The sequence below is a fragment of the Heloderma suspectum genome, chromosome 12, assembly GCF_057233095.1.
Source record: "Heloderma suspectum isolate Gila_16-S chromosome 12, 16-S_ref, whole genome shotgun sequence".
Lineage (NCBI taxonomy): Eukaryota > Metazoa > Chordata > Lepidosauria > Squamata > Helodermatidae > Heloderma > Heloderma suspectum.
This window is the reverse complement of record NC_139469.1, coordinates 25,675,803-25,695,723: the sequence shown is the minus strand read 5'-3', so window position 1 is coordinate 25,695,723 and position 19,921 is coordinate 25,675,803. Positions and strand designations below refer to the sequence as shown.

The 19,921-nt window shown below is 50.2% G+C and overlaps 1 protein-coding gene across 2 annotated transcripts in view; it reads left to right on the top strand.

Moving 5' to 3' along the window:
- SEPTIN12 (septin 12) overlaps window positions 1-19,921 on the top strand; it is a 129,887-nt gene that overhangs the window by 35,551 nt on the left and 74,415 nt on the right. Inside the window, exon 2 of one of the 2 annotated variants that reach the window (XM_084818842.1) lies at window positions 2,951-4,321. In XM_084818842.1, the coding sequence (XP_084674968.1) occupies window positions 2,951-4,321 (1,371 nt within the window). Of the gene's footprint in view, window positions 1-2,950; window positions 4,322-18,405; window positions 18,516-19,921 lie in introns of those variants that run through there. The other variant, XM_084818843.1, reaches the window with a different exon arrangement.

The following is a 19,921-nucleotide window of genomic DNA, read 5'->3' as shown; positions in this document are numbered from 1 at the left end:
GGGGTATATCCACCACCCCCTTGTCATGGTCAGATCACTATCTGGTGACGTTGGACTTCTCGGTTCCACAACCCCTCCGCAGGGGTGGAGGACCCATTAAAATGGTCCGCCCCAGGCGTCTTATGGATCCAAATGGATTCCTGAACGCACTTGGGGATTCTCTGGGGCACGCCAACGGCCAATCGGTTGAGACCCTGGTGGGTGGCTGGAATGCCGCAATCACTGGGGCATTAGATCAGGTGGCTCCGAAACGCCCTCCCCCCCTGAACAGGGCTCGGACTGCACCATGGTTCAATCTGCGGTTACGAGCTCTGAAACAGGAGGTGAGACGGCTAGAGCGCCGGTGGCGGAAGTCTCGCTCCAAAGACGATCAGACACAGGCTAGAGCTGTATCTTCAGCCTATCACGTGGTGGTGAAGGCAGCAAAAAAGGAATATTATGCTGCCTCTATCGCGTCTGCAGAGTGCTGTCCCAGGAGGCTTTTCCAAGTGGTCCGGAGCCTGGTCGGTCCTGTGGCTCCTGAACCACTGGAGCATTCTAAGGCCTCCTGTGAGGCCTTGGCAAGGCACTTTGCAGATAAAATTGATCAGATTAGGTGTGTTACTCTGTACGCTGTGGTGTGGATACAGTTAGTGAGCAAGAGGCGGCCTGTGGCAAACCGGTTTTGTGGGATCGGTTCCAGCTTCTTCCTCCTGATGAAGTGGACAAGGTGCTTTCATCTGTAAGGCCGACCACCTGCTTACTTGATCCTTGCCCATCTTGGCTCATTAGGGGCTGCAGAGAGAGACTGGGTGAGTGGATCAGGGCGGTGGTGAACGCCTCCCTTGAGGAGGGAGTGATGCCATCAGCCCTCAAGGAGGCAGTGATAAGACCGCTCTTAAAGAAGCCCTCCTTGGATCCTCAAGTTCTGAACAACTTTCGTCCAGTCTCAAATCTGCCATTTTTGGGCAAGGTGATTGAGCGGGTGGTGGCGATGCAGTTGAAGGCACACTTGGAAGAAACTGATTATCTAGACCCATTTCAGTTGGGCTTCAGGCTTGGGTATGGGACAGAAACGGCCTTGGTCGCCTTGGTAGATGATATGAGGAGGGCTCTGGACAGGGGTGAATGTTCCTTCCTTGTTCTACTCTACCTCTCAGCGGCTTTTGATACCATTGACCACGGTATCCTCCTGGACTGCCTGGAGGGGTTGGGCATTGGAGACACCGTATTGCGGTGGTTCCAGTCCTTCCTCTCCGGCAGGTACCAGAGGGTAGCACTGGGAGAGGAGGTTTCGGACCTGTGGCCACTAACTTGTGGGGTGCCACAGGGTTCCATCCTCTCCCCGATTCTATTTAATATCTATGTGAAGCCACTGGGGGCTATCATCAGGAGGTTTGGGGTGAGGTGTCATCAATATGCAGATGACACACAGCTCTACGTCTCGTTCAAATCTTCACCAAGGTTGGCCATAGAATTCCTGTCCAAATGTCTGGAGACGGTGAGTGGCTGGATGGGGAGGAATAAGCTGAAGCGGAACCCTGACAAGAACGAGGTACTTTTGGTGGGAGACAAGAGGAGGCTGGGGGATGTTGACCTGGTGTTGAATGGGGTATGGCTACCCTTGAAAGACCAGGTCCACAGCCTGGGGGTCATTTTAGACTCCCAGCTGTCCATGGAGGCTCAGGTGTCAGCTGTGAGCCGGACAGCGCGGTATAAACTCCATCAGATACGGTGGCTGTGCCCCTTCCTTCCCGACCATCTGCTCCCATTGGTAGTACATGCCCTGGTCTCCTCTCGTTTAGACTACTGTAATGCGCTCTACGTGGGGTTACCCTTGAAGACGGTTCGGAAACTGCAGCTGGTACAGAACACGGCGGCTCGCCTGATTAAAGGCAGCCGCTGGCGAGATCACATCACCCCAGTGCTGAAGGAGTTGCACTGGTTACCAGTTGTTTTCCGGGCCAAATTCAAGGTGTTGGTTTTGACCTTTAAAACCCTATATGGTTCTGGCCCAGCCTATCTTAAGGAGCGCCTCCAGCAGCACCAGGCAGGCCGCTTAACAAGATCAGCCTCAGATGGCCTTCTCTCCGTCCCATCAGCCAGGACAGCTAGGCTGGTGGGGACGAGGGAGAGGGCCTGTTCTGTGGTGGCCCCCACTCTGTGGAACTCCCTCCCTAGGGAACTCCGCCATGCCCCCTCTTTAATGAGCTTCCGCCGTGCATTAAAAACATGGTTGTTTAGGCAGGCATTTGGGGTGGGTTAGGGTATTTTAGAAAATGTTTTTATTGTAGAATTTTATTGTTTTAAACTGTTTTATTGTACGTTGTACATCGCCCAGAGTGGCTGGGTGACCAGCCAGATGGGCGATTAATAAATTTTATAATAAATAAATAAATAAAATCTTGAATTTCTATGACTACATTTGCATCAAATTCAGAAAAGTAAATTTAAAAAGTCTGCAAGTCCAGGGAACCCATGGGACTTGGTAAAAGCCAGTCGGAAACTGCAGGTCGGATTCACAGAAACCCAAACACATTTGATTCCATTGCGGATTTCTCTGACACCCCTATGGTGTAGACAGTCTTGAGCTAAATGGACCAATGTGGTCTTATTCAGTATAAGGAGCATTCATATATGTTCATGAAGCGTGTGAATGTCTGAGGTTGCATGCTGCATTGTGGGTGCTTTTCTGTCTCAAATTGTGGCTCGTGGACCACTGCTGATCTGCAACCTCCATTCATGTGGTCCGTGGAAAGATTGCAGAACAGTTGTGAATATCTGTTCTTGGCCCTGCACTCATTTTATGAAGAAAATGTTTGTTATGTATGTGCTTTGTTGAGTAGAAGAAAACAAAGTATACTGACTGGTCTGCCAAGACCTTGAGTAATTTTCAAGGGGGCTGCAGGGGAGTTTGAGAACTGCTGGTCTAATGCATAGACTTCCTTTGCCCTCCTGCTTTCTTCTACAGCTCTAAAGAGGTCCTTTGATATGGAAGATGCAGAAGAGGTACCGGCCTTTCCGCCTTCCTCCCCACCTGGATCCCCCCTGAGTCCCAGCCCGCCTGGCATCATCCTAGCCGCTGGCAATGGAGAGGGAAGAAGAGTAGGAGGCCCCATCCTGCCCGCCTACCAATCTCGCATCAGCCTGAGCTCCAGCCCCAGCCCAGCTCACAGCCCCATCCTCAAGGCAAGGATCAGAAGCAGCCTCTCTTTCAACCGAGGCACCATTCACCTGCCTCGAGCCAACGGGACCAGCCTCGCTCGAGTCTCCTCCTTCCAAACTAGGCTGAACCCCAATGGGTTCTCTTTCTCCTTGGGCCCAGGCAGTGACAACGAGAGTCTCCACAGCTCCTCTTCCAGCTTGGAGTGCCCGACACCCATTAAAGATGCTCAGGATGTTGCTAGGCAGCCTGACTCACCTGGGATTGGGGCCTCCCAGCTCCCCAGTCCCGCACTAAAGAAGTTCTCTTCCCACGGCAATGTCTTCCATGCCGAGATGGACCAACCCATCCGGCACGTCTCCAAGGCCACCGTGAATCACAGCTCGTTGCCGTCACTGGACCTGCACATTGCAGAAGACCAGGGACCCAACTCTCCTCTCTGCTCTACCCCAAGCAGTGACCCCGCCATCATGTGGACCGCCAGAGATCAGAACTGCATCTCTCCTCTACCGAAGAGCAGCCCGTTCATGAGAAAGGAGTCCCCTGTTCCACCCTTGGAAGCAGGCCAGCTGGCAAACATGACCTCTCCTGCTCCTGCCTCCAGACAGACAGTGAAGTTGCAGAAATTCCCCATCAGCCTCGACGGATTGATTGGGAAGTCTTTGGGGGGCACGATTCCAGCACCAATGGCTGACTTGGCAACAACACCTTTGTCCAAGGCACAAGTCCAGGTCAACCTCGGCTCCAGCTTTGGCCTGTCCCAGCAACCCACAGAAATAACCAGAGAGGATAAATCTGTCGGCGGTGGTGGTCTTTCCAAGTTACGTTCTCCTGGAAGACTTTTGGGAGTAGCAGGTAGCGAGAGTATGGGATCTCCTCAGGCCACACCCGTCTGGCTTGTGTCACAGCCTCAGATTCCTCAAGCCACTCCTCAGCCATCCTGTCTTGGGTGCCCAGCAACGGTGCCTCCACAAGGGCCCCCCGCCTCAGCCAGCCCAAGAGAAAGCAGCTGTGCCCCCACTGAGAGGATCGACTCCATTTTCTGCGAAGAGGCCTCCAAGCTTCAGACTCCAGTGCCATCTTCTTGCCCAAGGGAACTTCCCCTCACAGGAGCAAGCAGGCTTCTGGAAGTCTCCTGTGAGAAGAAGGATTCTCAAGGAAGGGATTTGTCGAAGGAAGGTAGGTGATGTTGCTGCCAAAAATTTCCCCTGAAATAAAACGCAAAGCTCTGCTTCAGCTAAAACTCTTCAGGAATTTTGAGAGAAGCTGAAAGAGTTTGAAGAAGTCTAGGGCAATTTCTCAGGAGAGTTTCTCACGTCCCGAAAGGGAGTCCCCCACTTTTTGGTTCACGTTGCAGTGATGGGGTAGCGCCTTTCAGCAGGTAGCTGTTTATGACCAATTGCTTCTCCCTCCCATGAAGAACGAGAAGTTGAAAATCATTCCACACATTATGTGGCAGCAAATCTGGGTTTTCCACTCAACAGTCTGTCTACACTTGACAGGAATCTGCAGCCAACCCTGGCTCTGGGAGGACTGTACCAGGCTGAGTTGTTTGTTCCCAAACACCTGTTTTTCCTCATCCACATGTTACATTTGTAGGTGTACACTTAAAACAAAATTTAAAAAAGTCTTTAGGTGCCCCCCTAAAATGTAATACTTGAAATATTTCTTAGACTGCAATAAAAGTGGTTGGGAGGAACCGACGTGTAGAGAGAGTAACCATGTTTCACCCACATTCTGTGGAATGTTTTATCTATGGAAAACGAAATTCTAACTTAGCAATAATAATACTTGGCACGTATATAGCACCTTTTGAGGGCTCAAAGGGGTTCACCTGCATCTCAGTCATCCTTATAAGAACTCAGGGCTGGGCAACGTGTGGCCTTCCAAATGTTTTGGCCTACAACTCCCATCATGCTTCACCACTGGGCAGTGAAGGCTGGTAGCTCTGATTTCAGTGGGGCTGTAAATCCATTCTGGTTTTCAGTCAGAACCACCCAGAACTCTGAAGGAGATATCCAAGGTGCTGAACCTATTTTGGGGGGTAGGGCTCAGCACCTTGAATAGCTCCTTTAGAGCGTTGGCTGGCTCTGACCAAAACCCAGAATGGATTCACAGCCCCATCGAAATCAGAGCCACCAGCCTCCACTATCACTGGCCATGCTGATTAGGGCTGATAGGAGTTGTAGGCCAAAACATCTGGAGGGCCACAAGTTGCCCACCCATGCAGTAGAGCAAGGGCAGGCTTCATATTGCAGGTTAAAGCTGAAAGATAATGTCCACCTAGTAAGCTTATTGCAGTGAGATTTGAGCCACGGACTTCCGGGTTCCTGGCTCAGTCTCTTAGGCAATACATTACGCTGAAAACCTTCATGGCCAACCCCAGTTCTGAGGGAACCCTTGCAAAGTCTCTGTGGTGGGCTCCCTCTTGTGCTGGTGGGCCCCCAACTGTTGGCTTCCCTTTGGGCAGAAGCAGTACGTAGCCATTTTAATTCCCCACAGTGCCCCTGACATAGCGTTGCTGCAGGGGATTGTGGGAAGTGTAAATGGCTTGCCCCCCTCCCCCCAGCCAGGCCAGTCCTTTTCATCCCCACAACACCCTGTAGCAACAGTATGTTGGTGGCATTGTGGAGAATTAAAATGGCTGCTTCCTCCTGCCAGGTAAGCCAGGGGCCCAGGGCAGGCATCAGCGTCAGTTGGCTGTACTGGAGGTTACACAGCTGCCTGTGGATACCTGGCCTGATGATGGGCTCACCTCCCTTTCTAGTCCTGGATATGTGGGGATGAGCTGTTGATTACTGGTGGCGAGGGGGGCAGGCGCTCTGCTCATGCTCAGAGGCACTCCTGTGGCCAGGTGTCCTACTTTACACAGGACAGGCCTCTATTTTTGAGAGCTGGCAGGTAGAGCACAGTCCTCTGTTTGAAAGTGTCCAGTCTAAGAACCCTAAGGGGGAGTGTGGCTGGTTGGGACATGCTGGGAATTGTAGTCCAACTCATTTGGAGGGAACCGGGTTGGAGAAGCCTGAAATAGAGGATGCCTTCAAATAGAGGACAGTCCTCTGGCAGGCCTTCAAATAGAGGACTGTCCTTTATAAAAGAGGACACATTGCTTGCTTGCTTGCTTGCTTGTGATTGAGTGAGTTAGAGACCCTGAGTATCAGTCACCCTTGGGGCTTATTATCTGTCCCTAGGACCCACTGGCTGCCTTTCTCTTCAGAGGACACTGGGTCAGTTTGCAACGTGCCAGCCTTGGGCCCTCTCCACAGACACTTGCCTAGTCTGCCATGTATTATCCTTTCTTTTGGGTTCAGCCACAGTTTCTGTTCTTAGCTTTTTGATGAGACAGATCTTCTCAGTTGGTGTCTGGAAATCTGAGGAAGTTTACTTTCCAGAACTTCCTCATAGCTGAGGCATCAGGAGGACAAAGCCGTGCTCTGTTTCGGTTTCTTTCCCATCATGTTGGCAGCCCAGCCTCTCCTCCCTGGATTTGGAATATGCTGAGCCCCTCCACCCCAACAGATGATTCAAAAGAGCATAAGAAGAGCCCGGGTGGATCACACCAAAGGTCCATCGAGTCTAGTCTCCTTTCCTAAAGTAGCCTGTTAGATGCTTCCAGGAAGCCCACAGCATAACATGAAGGCAATAGTCTTGCTCCATTCTTGCCTCGAGCAACTGGAAATCAGTGTAATGTCTCTGAACATGGAGGCCCTATAGTCCTATTCTTACTCATGCAAACACCACTGTGTAAGCAGGGACACACTGACTAGCCTTGCCCCAACATAAGAACATCAGAAGATCCATGTTGGATCAGAACAAGGGTCTATCTAGTCCAGCATTCTGTTCACACAGTGGCCAAACAGCTGCTCATGGGAAACCCATAAGCAGGACCTGAGTGCAACAGCACCCTCCCGCCCATGTTCCCCGGCAACTGGTGTATGTAGGCATACTGCCTCTGATACTGGAGGTAGCATATAGCCTTCTCCTCCATGAATTTGTCTTACCGCCTTTTAACGCCATCCAAATTGGTGGTCATCACTACATCCTGTGGTAGCAAATTCCATAGTTTAACTATGTGCTGTGTGAAGAAGCCCTTCCTTTGATCTGTCCTGAATCTCCCACCAATCAGCTTCATGGGATGACCCCATTGGGTTCTAGTATTTTGAGAGAGGGAGAAAAATGTCTCCCTATCCAGATTCTCCACACCGTGCATAATTTTGTACGCTTCTATCATGTCTCCCTTTACCCTCCTTTTTTCCAAGCGAAACAATCCCAGCTGTTATAACCTTCCCTCATAGGGGAGATGCTCCAACCTCTTGATCATTTTAGTTGCCCTTCTCTGCACTTTTTCCAACTCTACAATATCTTTTTTTAGGTCGGGTGACCAGAACTGTACACAGTAGTCCAACTAGCTCTGCCCCTTGGCATCCGCGTATTTTATTTATTTATTTATTACATTTACATCCTGCATTTTTTCCTCCAAGGAACCCAAGGCAGTGTACATAATCCTCCTCCTCCTCTCCATTTTACCCTCAGAACGACAACCCTGTGAGGTAGGTTGGGCTGAGAGTCTGTGACTGGCCCAAAGTCACCCAGTGAGCTTCCATGGCCGAGTGGGGACTAGAACCGGGATCTCCCAACTCCCAGTCCAACACTCTAGCCACTATACCACACTGGCTCTGTGAAAAAGCCAAATTCCATGTTAGGCATAATTAGGAATGGAATTGAGAACAAAACTGCCAATATTGTACTACACTTATACAAATCTATGGTGCGACCACTCTTAGGATACTGTGCACAGTTCTCGTCACCACTCCTAAAAGGGATATTGTAGAGTAGGGATGTTGTGGGCTTCTGGCTGGGGCTCGAGGCCTGGTGAGAAATAGCCAGCTTGGCCCCCCAGGCTCCAGTCTGCGGATCCCCACACTTGCCCATCCCACACTTGCCCAACTCGGTGCACCCCGAGTCGGGCAGGTGCAGGGATCCCTGACCCCCCACCAGGCCACAAAATGGCGGGTCAGCCTTTTCTGTAAAGGCCAGTTTTACGCAAATGGAGGCCATAAAGCAAACATTTACGCAAGATTACAGGCGTAAAGGAGGCTGAGCTGCTATTTGGCAGCCCGGTGAGGGATCGGGTGGGTGCACACCACTCGCCAGGCGCTTGCAGACTGCTGGGCAACTTGCCACACTCTGGCAAGTGGTGCATGACCCGGAACACAGAGAGTTCGCCCATCCCGATTGTGGAGTTGGAAAAGTCTTTGTGAGCCCTGGCTCCACTACACCACTGTTAACTACGCACTGTGTGACAAAATACTTCCTTTTGCCCATCCCTGAATCTCCCGTATACTATTTCATTGGATGACCCCATTGAGGGCTAATGTTATGAGACAGGGAGGACAGCTTTACCTGCTTTCTAGACACCACCATCATACACTTCTTATGATGTCCCCTTTTAGTCATTCCTTTCCCCTAAATAACACACACACACACACACACACACACACAGACCAATCCTTCAGCCTTCCCTCCTATGGAAGGATCCAAATGTCTGTCATCACTTTAGTTGCCCAATTGCCCTGTTCCAGTTCTCCAGTCTCCTTTTGAATATGGGGCAACCTCAAACTGTGTATCGTACTCCAAATACAGCAGCACCATTTGCACAACTGGTTCATGTGCTGGTGAGCGTATCATCACCTCTCAAGGTAATTTAACTCACAACAAGATCACACAGATTGGTCCATCATTTGTGTCCTTTTACCCCCCTTGTAATACTCACAATCCACTGGAAGGGCGGTGTGTGTGTGTATGTGTGTTCCTGTGTAACTCTTCCCTCCCCACACACCGTTTACCTCAGATGTCACACCCATCACAGCAATTATTAGCTGCACTGGGGTAAGAAAAAAAAGATCAGTAACTTTATTTTGCCTGTAATCCCCCCGCCCCCACCAGCAAAGATACTGGCAATTTAGATCAGGGAGACATCATTGGCGGCACAAGGGTTAAACAACTTCCTTCCCCAGTATTGCTGTTCCAATCAAAATTCACACATACACACACACACACACACACACACACACACCTTTCCCATCATAGATCATTTGTATCACATCTGTTTTAGCACTAATGCTTGTTGCCAATGTGAGGAGGGCTGGCCCCAGCCAGTGGGGCAGCAGAAATTCGTGGGTGGGGGGGAGGGGCTGTCAGGCTGATGGGGACATCCTTGGGGAAGGGCAGAGTTCTTAAATCCTAGGGCAGAACCTCAGGTCTGGTGGCCAGATCCGGCCCTCTGGGGCTCCCCAGATGACCATGCCCCCATCTCCCGATCCCACCCCCTTTCCTCCGACCACCAAATGTTTGGCAGTTTCCCGGCTTTTGTGTATTTATTTTCCCTGTTCCAAATGGTTGAAATGCATCTCCTAAGGCTTCGTTACTGGTAATCAGAGCTCTGAGCTACAATGGGCTGGTATTTTTCCCCGCCCCTTTTGCTGCTGTCCCTTCCCCTTCTGCGGTCAGCGCCACCCGCTAGTGGAATGTGGCTCCCAGAAGCTTCTCCCATTTGGAATTCGGCCCTCGGAATGAAACAGGTTCTGCAGCCTTGTTCTGGGGACTTGTGGCAACAAGGTCTGAGCTGTGGAGTCAGATGTTCCCCTCAACCCCGCCAGTTCTCTATATTGCACTCTCTTAGCCTGACTCGATAACACTGAATGGCATGCATTCACTTGTATGGAACAGGGCAAAGAAACCGCTATAGGGGAAACTCCAAAAAGGGTGAGGAGTGCAAAGATTTCCCTGTACAACAGATGCTGTGGTCCCCTCGCCATGGTGTCTAATAGGCCCCCAGAGTCACTATCCTAGTTTCTCAAAATGGAATACCCCAGAAGGTCTGCTGTTCTAAGGCATTGTGGGTAAAAGGAAAAGAATGACCACCGCAACACAAAAACATGGTGGCAGCCATTTTTTACCCACAATACTCTGGAGAGACAGAACATCCGGGGCACTGAATTTGGGGGAAATTAAGATGGCAGCCATGGGGTCCTGGAGCAGAGATCCCAGCATATGTCAGCAGTAAGCTCTACCAGCTGCCTGAGAAAGCTAGGAGGTGGCTTCAGGCCTGTGGAAAACACTGCCACCCCCACACACCCCAAAGCTTGAAAACCCAGTTTGTCAGGGGCAGTAGTGGAATGAATGTCCACATCATGCGTTGCTTTCCCTCTTTTAACCCACCTTCAGCAATTTCTCGGTTGAGCGGGGGGGGACTGTTGTCTGTCTCCATCCTCAAAGGAGCTCTTTATCATAACTGTTCGAACAGGTTGGGGCAAAAGTGTGTTTTCTTCAGCAAGTTCCTGAGGTTGCTTTGAAGGGTCACACCATGATTTTGTACCGAAGCCAGACGTGATTTTTGTTTTTCATCTCTCTGCCCTACCCCGCCTCCGGTTTTCTTGACTTTCCTCACTTCCTTGGCTTTGGGACAAATCCTGAAGTCTTTTTGGCGGCGCTTGCTCCTTTCCCCGCTCCCCGCCCCCTCAGTTCCACCCTGCAACAAGAGGAGGTGGCAGGGAGCCAAATTGTACTTTTAAGATGTTTCACGCCAACCTAAGCGACAGGAAGGAACAGCTGTGTAATCACTCAAGGTGAGGTGGGCGGCGGGATTCTGTTCTCTTTTAGCAGTGCGTTCTTGCAGACACGTTCCCTATCTGGATCTGAGGGAGGGACCCCCACCCAATGAAACCTGCTGGTAAACCAACCTTTCCTTGCACGGCCACCTGACCGCACACTTTATAGGCTCTTCTCACACATCCTGGAAGAAAGCTGGTGATTTCAGAAGTGCGACCATACCCTCCATCAGCAACAGGGGCTGTCTTCTGTGTATTGGAATTACACCTCTAAGTATATGTAACTGAATGGGACCCATCACCTTCCTGTTTCCCCTCCTCTCCATCTTCCCACCCTCCCTCTGTGTTTGTTTTTAGATTGTAAGATCTTTGGAGGAGGGTTTTTTAAAAAATGTTCTACCAAGCACTACGCACCCTGATGGTGCTATATAAATATATACATAGGATTTCTATCACCCCTGTTCACCACCAAGGCTCACCACTTCTCCCCCTGCTCCTTTGCAAGAAGGAATAAAAGGGGCTGACCCAGCAAACAGGAAGTGTTTAATTAAAGGCAACAGAGCCCTTCAAAGCCTCCATGGCACCTTTCCTGTACGCGCTAGACAGGCTGGTGCTGCAATTGCATCTGCTCAAATCCAGTCTCTCCTCTATCTTGAGTCTCCCTATCCACTCAGTTGGTGTTCCCTGCAGTACTGACATGTAGGCTGCAAAGACACCCCCCACCCTACTTACATTCCTCTGCAAAGTGTATCTGTTTTCTTTTCTTCATGATAACTGGAATGTATACTCACAGGAACAGTTTACAGCAGGGTGGGCAACTTCCAGAGGTCTTTTTGCAAGCTAAATTTAACCCCTTGGGCACTCTGTAGCTGCTATAGACTGTCTCAAAGGCAGTCAATTTGGCCATTTTGGTCACTGAGTCAATGAAACCTTTTTTTTAATTTTGGGGGAGCACTGGGGGATGGCAGGGGCTGCAGGGGGGGCACACATAGCCCATGACCTGTGCGTTGCCCACTCCTGGTTTCCAGCAATGCCTCACTTCTGTGGCAGGGACTCCCAGAGGAGGAGCCCTGAAGATGATCTCATGGTCCAGGCAGGTACATTTGGGAGGAGACTGTCCTTCAGATAACCATAGATGAAATAATGGAGATGCTGAAAAGAAAAAAGCCATAGCGTTTGACTGAATCTTGGAGGGGAAGGAAAGACAGGAGACCAAATATAATCCTGGGAATACGATCCCATGAGGCAGGAAGCTCTGGGCTTCCATGTGTCTCTGAGGGGGTGAGATGGCAAAAAAGGGATGTCTCTAAGCATCCCCATAATCCTATAATGGCCTTCTGTGGGCAACGCTCTGATTAAACCTGCATCAGTAATTAAATCTTTGTTAATCGAGCGCGACCCCAGGAGCACTCCTTGCCTGCTTGGGAAATAAACCCTCTCCAATTAGTCCCTGTCCGCAGGGGACCATTAACCTGCCACATTCTCTCTTAATGAGTTGCCTTTTAATGGAGTCACTGGCAGGCCCTACACAGCTGTCCCCACTTCCTGGTGGTTATGCTTTTAATTAATGGCCAATCTGTCAATGGGTCCTTCCTCTCTGTGCAGGCGCTGACACGTGGCGGGGGAACCAGGAGCGGGACCACAGGTTTCCTCAGGAAGCAGTTTCCCAGGCCCGGGGTTACTGGCTATTGTTCAGTTTTTCTCGAATATTTATTTGACCCAAGTATTAGTCAAACGTCCTTCTGGAGGACTGGAATCCCAGCACCTAAACGTTTGTATGAAATACCATACGTTGCTTTTCCACTTCCGAGTTCACAAAGCAGCCTACAAAAATTGAAGCCGGAATGCAAATCCATAAAGAAGAATACAGCAGGCTTTCTAAAGGATTTTTGGAACTGGAGCCAGGAATGTGAAATAGGCACTAACTGTGCATACAGAATAAATTCGGGTCAGGCACATCAGAAAAAATTAGACAGGCATTTTCAGGGGAGGCACAGTGACTGACCCTCCCCTCACCTGCCTTTTCACACACAGACCCACACACACAACCCCTCCCCTCTTGTTGTCCCCCCTGCCTCAGTCGGGCACCAAGACAGGAAATTAGTCCGGCTGAGGGGGGGGCAACCTGAAGGGAAGGAGGGGGCGGGGGGGTAAGGGGGAAGGCTTAGGGTGGTCACTTATGAATTGCCAAAAAAGAGGAAAGGCATCATCAAAACAGAGAACAAAAGAAGGTGGCAATTTGCATAACATTTGCATATACTAATTTATATGCGGTGGCTTGGTGGTTAAGACGCTGAACTGCAGACCGGAAGGTCGGCAGGACAGCAGTTCGAGACCCGAGTGCCGCGTGACGGAGTGAGCTCCCGTCTTCAGTCCCAGCTTCTGCCAGCCTAGCAGTTCGAAAGCAAGGAATTGCAAGTAGATGAATAGGCGCCGCCTCGGCGGGAAAGGTGACAGCGTTCCGTGCACCTCGGCGTTCAGCCATGCCAGCCACATGGCCACGGAAGCGTCTTCGGACAGCGCTGGCTCTTCGGCTTAGAAACGGCGATGAGCACCGCACCCTAGAGTCGGACACGACTGGTTGGGGGCACCTTTACTTTTACCTTTATGCAAATTTAGGAATAATTATTCTAATTTAAATAGAAATACAATTTCATAGTGAGGAAGACTGTGACCAGGAGATCTGTGTGCCTGCCTGTTCAGTCTGCTACCCAGGTAGTCACTGTGGATGAACAATTTCAGGGTGCTGGGCTCTCCCTTCTTAGCGTTCCTTATCTTTAAACCAGAGTTGGTTTATCTTTATCTTTAAGCTTTATCTTTAAATCAGGCACCCCTTCAAATAGAGGACACTTTCAAATAGAGGCTGGTCCTCTGGCAGCCCTTCAGATAAGAGGACTGTCCTCTGTACGTGCCATGTACACGTGGAAGAATCCCTTTCTGCTGACTGCTTTTTCTCTGGAGATGCCCCACTCACCCTCACATTCATGTTATTCAGAAAAGACAGAGATGGGAACCCAGATCTGCATCTTTGTCCTAAACGAGCTGAGATTATTATTAATTAAAGAAAACTTAGCACAGGGTAATGGAATTGTGTTGATAATGCTGTCAGAAAATACATGGTTCCACATGGACCTGTGGCCCGATTGCAGTCCACACAGAGAAGAGCCTTCAGCGTGGTGGCCCCTTTCCTAGAGGTCAGGCAGGCACCAACACTGTGTTGCTTCTGGCTGGCACCTCCTGAAAACAGCTGTGTTCCAGGAAGCATCCCTTAACTGACCAGCCATGGTCTTTATAGGTGTTTTGTTTTGTAAAAGAATAATTTTAATATGTTTTTAATTCTTTTTACTATTTTATCCTTACATTCACTGCTTCAGAATCTGTTTAAGATATGGAGCAGTATACAAATGTTGTAAATAAATAAATAAATAAATAACCACATTGAGAGTGAGTGTGGTGTAATGTCATGATTAGCAGGTCAGACTAGGCCTGGGGAGAGAATGGTACAAATGTTCCCTCCCTGCACCGCCATCCATAAGGGTGGCCTTGGGCCTGTCACTATTTTTTGGCCCAATCTACCTCACAGGGTTGTTGTGAGGAAACCGTGAGGAGGGAGGAGAGGTATGTATGTTGACTTGAGCTTCTTAGAGAGAAGGCAGCATATAAACAGTGGAGGCTGGTTTGAAGCGCCTTGGAGAGCTCCTCTAGAGTTCTGACTGGTTCTGACTGAAACCTGGAGCGGATTCACACACACACACACCCCACTGATATCAGAGCCACCAGCCTCCACTGGCTTGCAGACAGAAAGAGGCAGAGTTGTCCAGGCCATACCTGTTGTGGGAGCATCCCTGCCCATATTAAATCCCAGGTTCTACCAACCTACAGATACGACAGGCTGGCATTCTCCCTTTCAGTGCTGGCAATACTCTCTATCAGTCACGTTCTGGGGGAAGCCGTAAGCGCTGATGCTGTAATGCGATTTCACGGATCGCCTATTAATCATCATTCCCGGAGAACCAGAGACCATAAATTCCTCAGCGATTCTTTGGAATGATAACGGACGGGAACAAGATTCATAAATGCATCCATGTGTTTATATTCTCGACAGGCTGGTGTCCTAGGCTTGGGAAAGGCTTCCGGGTAGCTCTTTTCAACACTGCAATGATTTATGCTTCTGCCTAAAGAGCACATGTTTGCAACCAGCCCTGTAGAACGCAACAAGTCTATTAACTCCTCTGCAGAATGATCGGTGGGGAAAGAGCCTGTCTGAGCATCTGCAGAGTGCCTTTATGCCATGACATCTGTCACACTGGCGTGCTGTGGTGGAGCAGAGCCAGGTCTCAGGATGCAGCACTGGCACTTTTTGATTAGCAGAGATGTTGACGTCGTCTGCCAGCCGCCTCAAAAATTCCCCTCGGAACACCCCTGTTCTTTCTGAGCTGAACTGCAAGCCCCAGAGTAGCTGGAGGGAAAATGGATTTTCCCAGCAATGATATATTGTTGTAATGCAGAGTATTTTGGGGTGGCTTGGTCTTGAATGGCCAATTAAGATTAGCCTTACCCCCCAAAAAACACCTGCTCCTGGTGGAGACAAAAACTGCTAGAACCAGTTCGCTGATATGGATCAACACAGCTGCCTGAATTTTCCATGGCGGCGTGGCTCTGGGCGGTGCCAGCTCCCGCTTTTTAGGGCCCTGGGGCAAGACACCCTCAATGGCATTAGAAATGGGCAACACAACCGCTTGTTAGTTACTTGTTTGGGGCAGTGGGAGGTGATAGTAATGATAATCTCTCTGTCCTCGCTGACTACTCCTCTCTCTGGTAAATAAGGGGTTAACTTGATTAACCTGTTGTCCTTTTTCCTCTCCTATACCTTGACCCCTTCTTATCTCGCCTCCTCCTATTTTTCTCCTCCGTCTGCAATGTGGTGCTGATTTGTTTTCCTGCAGCTGAGAAGACTATGTATGTTCCTTTTTTACCTTGAAAAAAAGTTTCTATCCTCCTTCTTTTTCACCTTGACTGTAAGTCTTAACAGACTATTTATTGCAGCTGCTATCTGCAAACTTATCAAAGGATTCCCAACATTTCCACATGGCCCCCCTCCCTCAGTGAGTCTACCTTCTCAGCGCCGTGGTCACCCACTGCTCTTTCTCCTCATCCTCTTTCCCATCGTGGCTCCCACTTGCTTGCTCGACAGGCAGAGAGCCAGGGAGCAAGGAGGCCGCGGCATCTCCTGCTCCTCCTTCTCACCACCACCGTTGCCCGGTCCAGAGCGAAGGGCAGGTAAACAAGGAAGTTGCAAGGGTAACAAGGAGGAACAACTCCAGGGGGCTTTGGTCAGTGGGCCGCTGTTCCCCTTGGCTGGTACCCAACTATGCATATCCCCTTGCTCTGGGGATAGACATGATGAACCCCTGCCCTTCAAAATTTACCAGTACACCACTCGTGGTGCGTGGCTTCCAGGTGGATGTGAGCCCGGATGTATTTTTATCAGCTACTTTCCCTCCCCCACCCCTGCCTCAGTTGTCTCATCATTGCTACTTCTCCCTTTCCCATGCTCCCCCCGTGCTCAACATTTTCACAGTTGAAAATAGGGACAAGTTCATTACATCCCTATTCTCTGAGCAAGAGTCATGCCTGGAACCTCATGACCGAGGGCTTTGCCCCCAAACTCTGGAACACACTCCCTTTGGAGTTGCGTCTGGTCCCCCCTCTCTCTGCGTCCAGGCAAGGGGGTCAAGACACATCTTATACATTCTGAGGGGGATGAGTGCAATAGCGCCCTCCCAGTCATGTTCCCCAGCAACCAGTGTACATAGGCATACCACCGCTGATTCTGGGAAGTAATATATAGTCATTCTGACTAGTAGCCATTGATGGCCTTCTCCTCAAATTTGTCTAACCCCTTTTTAAAGCCATCCAAGTTGGTGGCCATCACTACATCTTGTGGTAGCGGATTCCATAGTTCAACTATGTGCATAGTTGAACTTTATACATCCATGGTGGACTCCGCTGGTGCACTGGGCCTCAGAAACTGCCAGAGGATGTGATGTGCTGATGGATGCTGAGTCTGAGCACAAGTACCTCTAGTTAGACTTCAGCGGAAGAGCCATAGCTCAACAATAATAAAGCACACACTGGGGAATGTGCTCTGGGGGAAGACGCCTGCCCGTCTATGTAAACCAGCCTACTCCAGTGTGGCGCCCTCCAAAGTTTGTTGGACTACAACTCCCATCACATGCAGCCAGCCTGATGGGAGCTGTAGTCTGACAACATCTGGAGGGTACCAAGCTGAGAAATGGGGTGGCCTTGCATCCTCCTTTACAGAGGATGGTCCTCTGTTTGAAGGCGTCCTCTGTTTGAAGAGCTGTCCTGTCCAATTCCAGCTGAAAGACAAAGAACCATAAAAAGGGAGAGCTGGGCCTTGAGGTTGCCCATCCACAGCACCTGGACAGCAGACTGAGCCAGGCAGACTACAGAAGGAAAGATTTATCTCTGTCTGGTCCCGCCCGGCAATCGATGAGCTGCCATTGCCGCCCACCCACACAAGCTGAGCCACGGGAACTACGGGACAGCTCAGCGACAGCCCAGGCCATGCTGCGAGGCTGTCTGCCACCTTACCGAATCGTGGCTGTGTGCAGAAATCGCAGCTTGGTTACTTTCGCAAATCGAATGTTGCGTCTATGGCTGCCTTAAAGGGGCGATGACTCAACATTACACGGGTGCAGGGCGAGCCCCTCACAGCCCAGCGAGCAGGGTCCAGGTGGTCAGCTCCGTTGGACTCCACCCCCCCCTCAGACTCTCGTGCCATCCCTGAGGCAGGCACACAGGTCACCTGGTTGCAGTTTTCCCTGCCGTGGTGAGATGTACTGTATTTCTATTATAATAAGCTCTTCTGAATGTGCATCTATACCTATCAATTAACCTATACACATTTCAGGGGAATAGCTACCCTCTTTTTTGGCAATGCATTTCTTATTCAGCAATTCATCAGTGGCCACCCTCGTCGGGGTAGGCTGGCAAATACCGAGCTAGCTGGACCAATTAGCTAGCTGATTCAGTAGGAGACAGCGCTCTGTGTCGCTATGTAAGAAGAACCAAGTTTCAGGGTGAAAGGAAGCATTCTCCACTGTAAATCTAACCCGGTGGCTTTCAGGCTGCCTACCTTTGCTGTGCATCCTGGCAGATTACATTCTAGGGCAGGGGCAGGCAAAAAGCAAACCTCTAGACGTTTGGGACTTTTTGACTCCCTGCACTCCTGCCCATTGGCCCTGCTGGCAGGGGCTTCTGGGAGTTGAAGTCCAAAACATTTGGAGAGCTACCTTCTGCGCACACCTGTTCTAGGGTGCATCCCCATTTAGCTTGCCTGGGTGCAGAGCTGGAACGTGGCGTCTGTGTGTCTTAAAAGAGTGACGTACACCCTGCCCCACCCCGGCACTCAAGACAAAGGAAATGCTAGATGCCAAGGGAATTGCCCAGGAAACAAAACAGCCCTTGTATCTTGCCAGGACTGCTCCAAAAGAAGTCCGTAGGGCTCGGAGGCTGGGCAGTCTCTCTTTTTAAAGGGAACAACCAGAAGTGGCATCTGAGATTCCTAGCAACAGTTGCGTCACCCAAGTTCCACCTCAACGGCCCTCTCTGCCAGAATTCTCCTCCAGAGTTCCTTGAGTGACAAGACAGGGAAGAAGTATTCCTGAGAGTTTGTGGGGGAAGGAGGACGCAGTCCTGTCGCAGCCCTATGGGGAAGAGGGCGTCGAATGAGGAAGGTAGGAGGCTGCGTATATATGATGGGGAGCAAGAAGGTGGGCAAGTATGGTTAGGAGGTTAGGACGGGGCTGGCGTCATGAGTAGGCATCACTGGGCACTTGCCAAGACCCACACCCTGGCAGGGGGCCCACATGGCCCTGCTTCTCCTCCTCCTTGCTGTTCCTGCTTGTTCACCTGCCTTCCCTGAGCATGCAAGTGGTGACAAGAGTGAGGAAGGAGAACAGCTTCTTTCACACACTCTGAGCTGTCCCCCTGGATGGCTGTAGGAAAAGGGCTCAGAAGGCAAGAAAACAGGCAGGAAGGGCAGAAATGGGAGAGGGCTTCAGCCTCCTCTAACGGGGAGCCATCACTGAGTTAATATCTTTGCCCTGGGGCAAGCACTGAAGGTGACTGTTGAAAGCAAAGCCCTGTGCTGGAGGGTTCCTCGGGAACTGAGTGCGGGTGCTGCTGCCACTCATGGGTTTTGGTTTCCTGTCTATGTGTGAGCTTACTGCTGCTTCCTTTTTTTAACTCTCTGGAGTGTTTCTGGAGGCAGCAGGTCAAGAGTAGGGAAAGGGGCTTGGGGCTTGCTCAGCTCTGGCCTGTGATAGAAACATGGGGAGCTGCCTTCTACCAGGTCAGACTCTCTGTTTCTCCATCTGGTTTGTCTCCTCTAGGATGGGCCACGTGTGGCCTCTGAGGAGGTTAGAGAAAGCCGCAATGGAACCAAAGGAGTTCAGATTCTCATGAACCCAACCAGAGGGTTCCACAGGGTACTGGCTTTTCCCCTATCAGGCAGATTCTGCCAACTTGCAGACGGCTTTTCTAACTTTCCCAATTTTGCGCAAATTTCACTGATGAAAAATATGCATTTTTTTTTTAAAAAAAGCATCCAAAACTGAGCATTTCCTCATAGACGAAAGCATGGAAATACACATTTGGGGGGAATTTGTGCATTTTCACAAATGCACATTTGCGCAAATTCGGGAACTAAAAAAAAAATCCAATTCCGTTGATGGGCAGCATGTGGAACAAAAGGCACCTGACAATCCATGCAACACAAACAGAATGGATTTTACACAGTCCATGCATCTCTAGTGGCTCCCCATAGGGATGTCAGAGAACTCCATCTGGGAGGTCAAGTCTGCTGAGCTTTTAGCAACTCAGTCCCCCGGACTCTGGCTTGCTGGTCCACAAGCTGGCCCAACTCGATCTGTGTTGAGTCAGGCCAGTTCACAGATCTTCACAGGGGTTTTTTCCCCCTTTAAAACCATTATTTACACAAGTTGTAGCTGCTATTTGCGCAAGTTACACAGTTTTCAGCCGTAATTTGTGCAACTTGCACAAATTGTGGCGGTAAATATGCCTAACCTGTGCAAATTGGGGCTAGACGTTGCAGCCAAAACTTGTGTAAATTACATTTTTT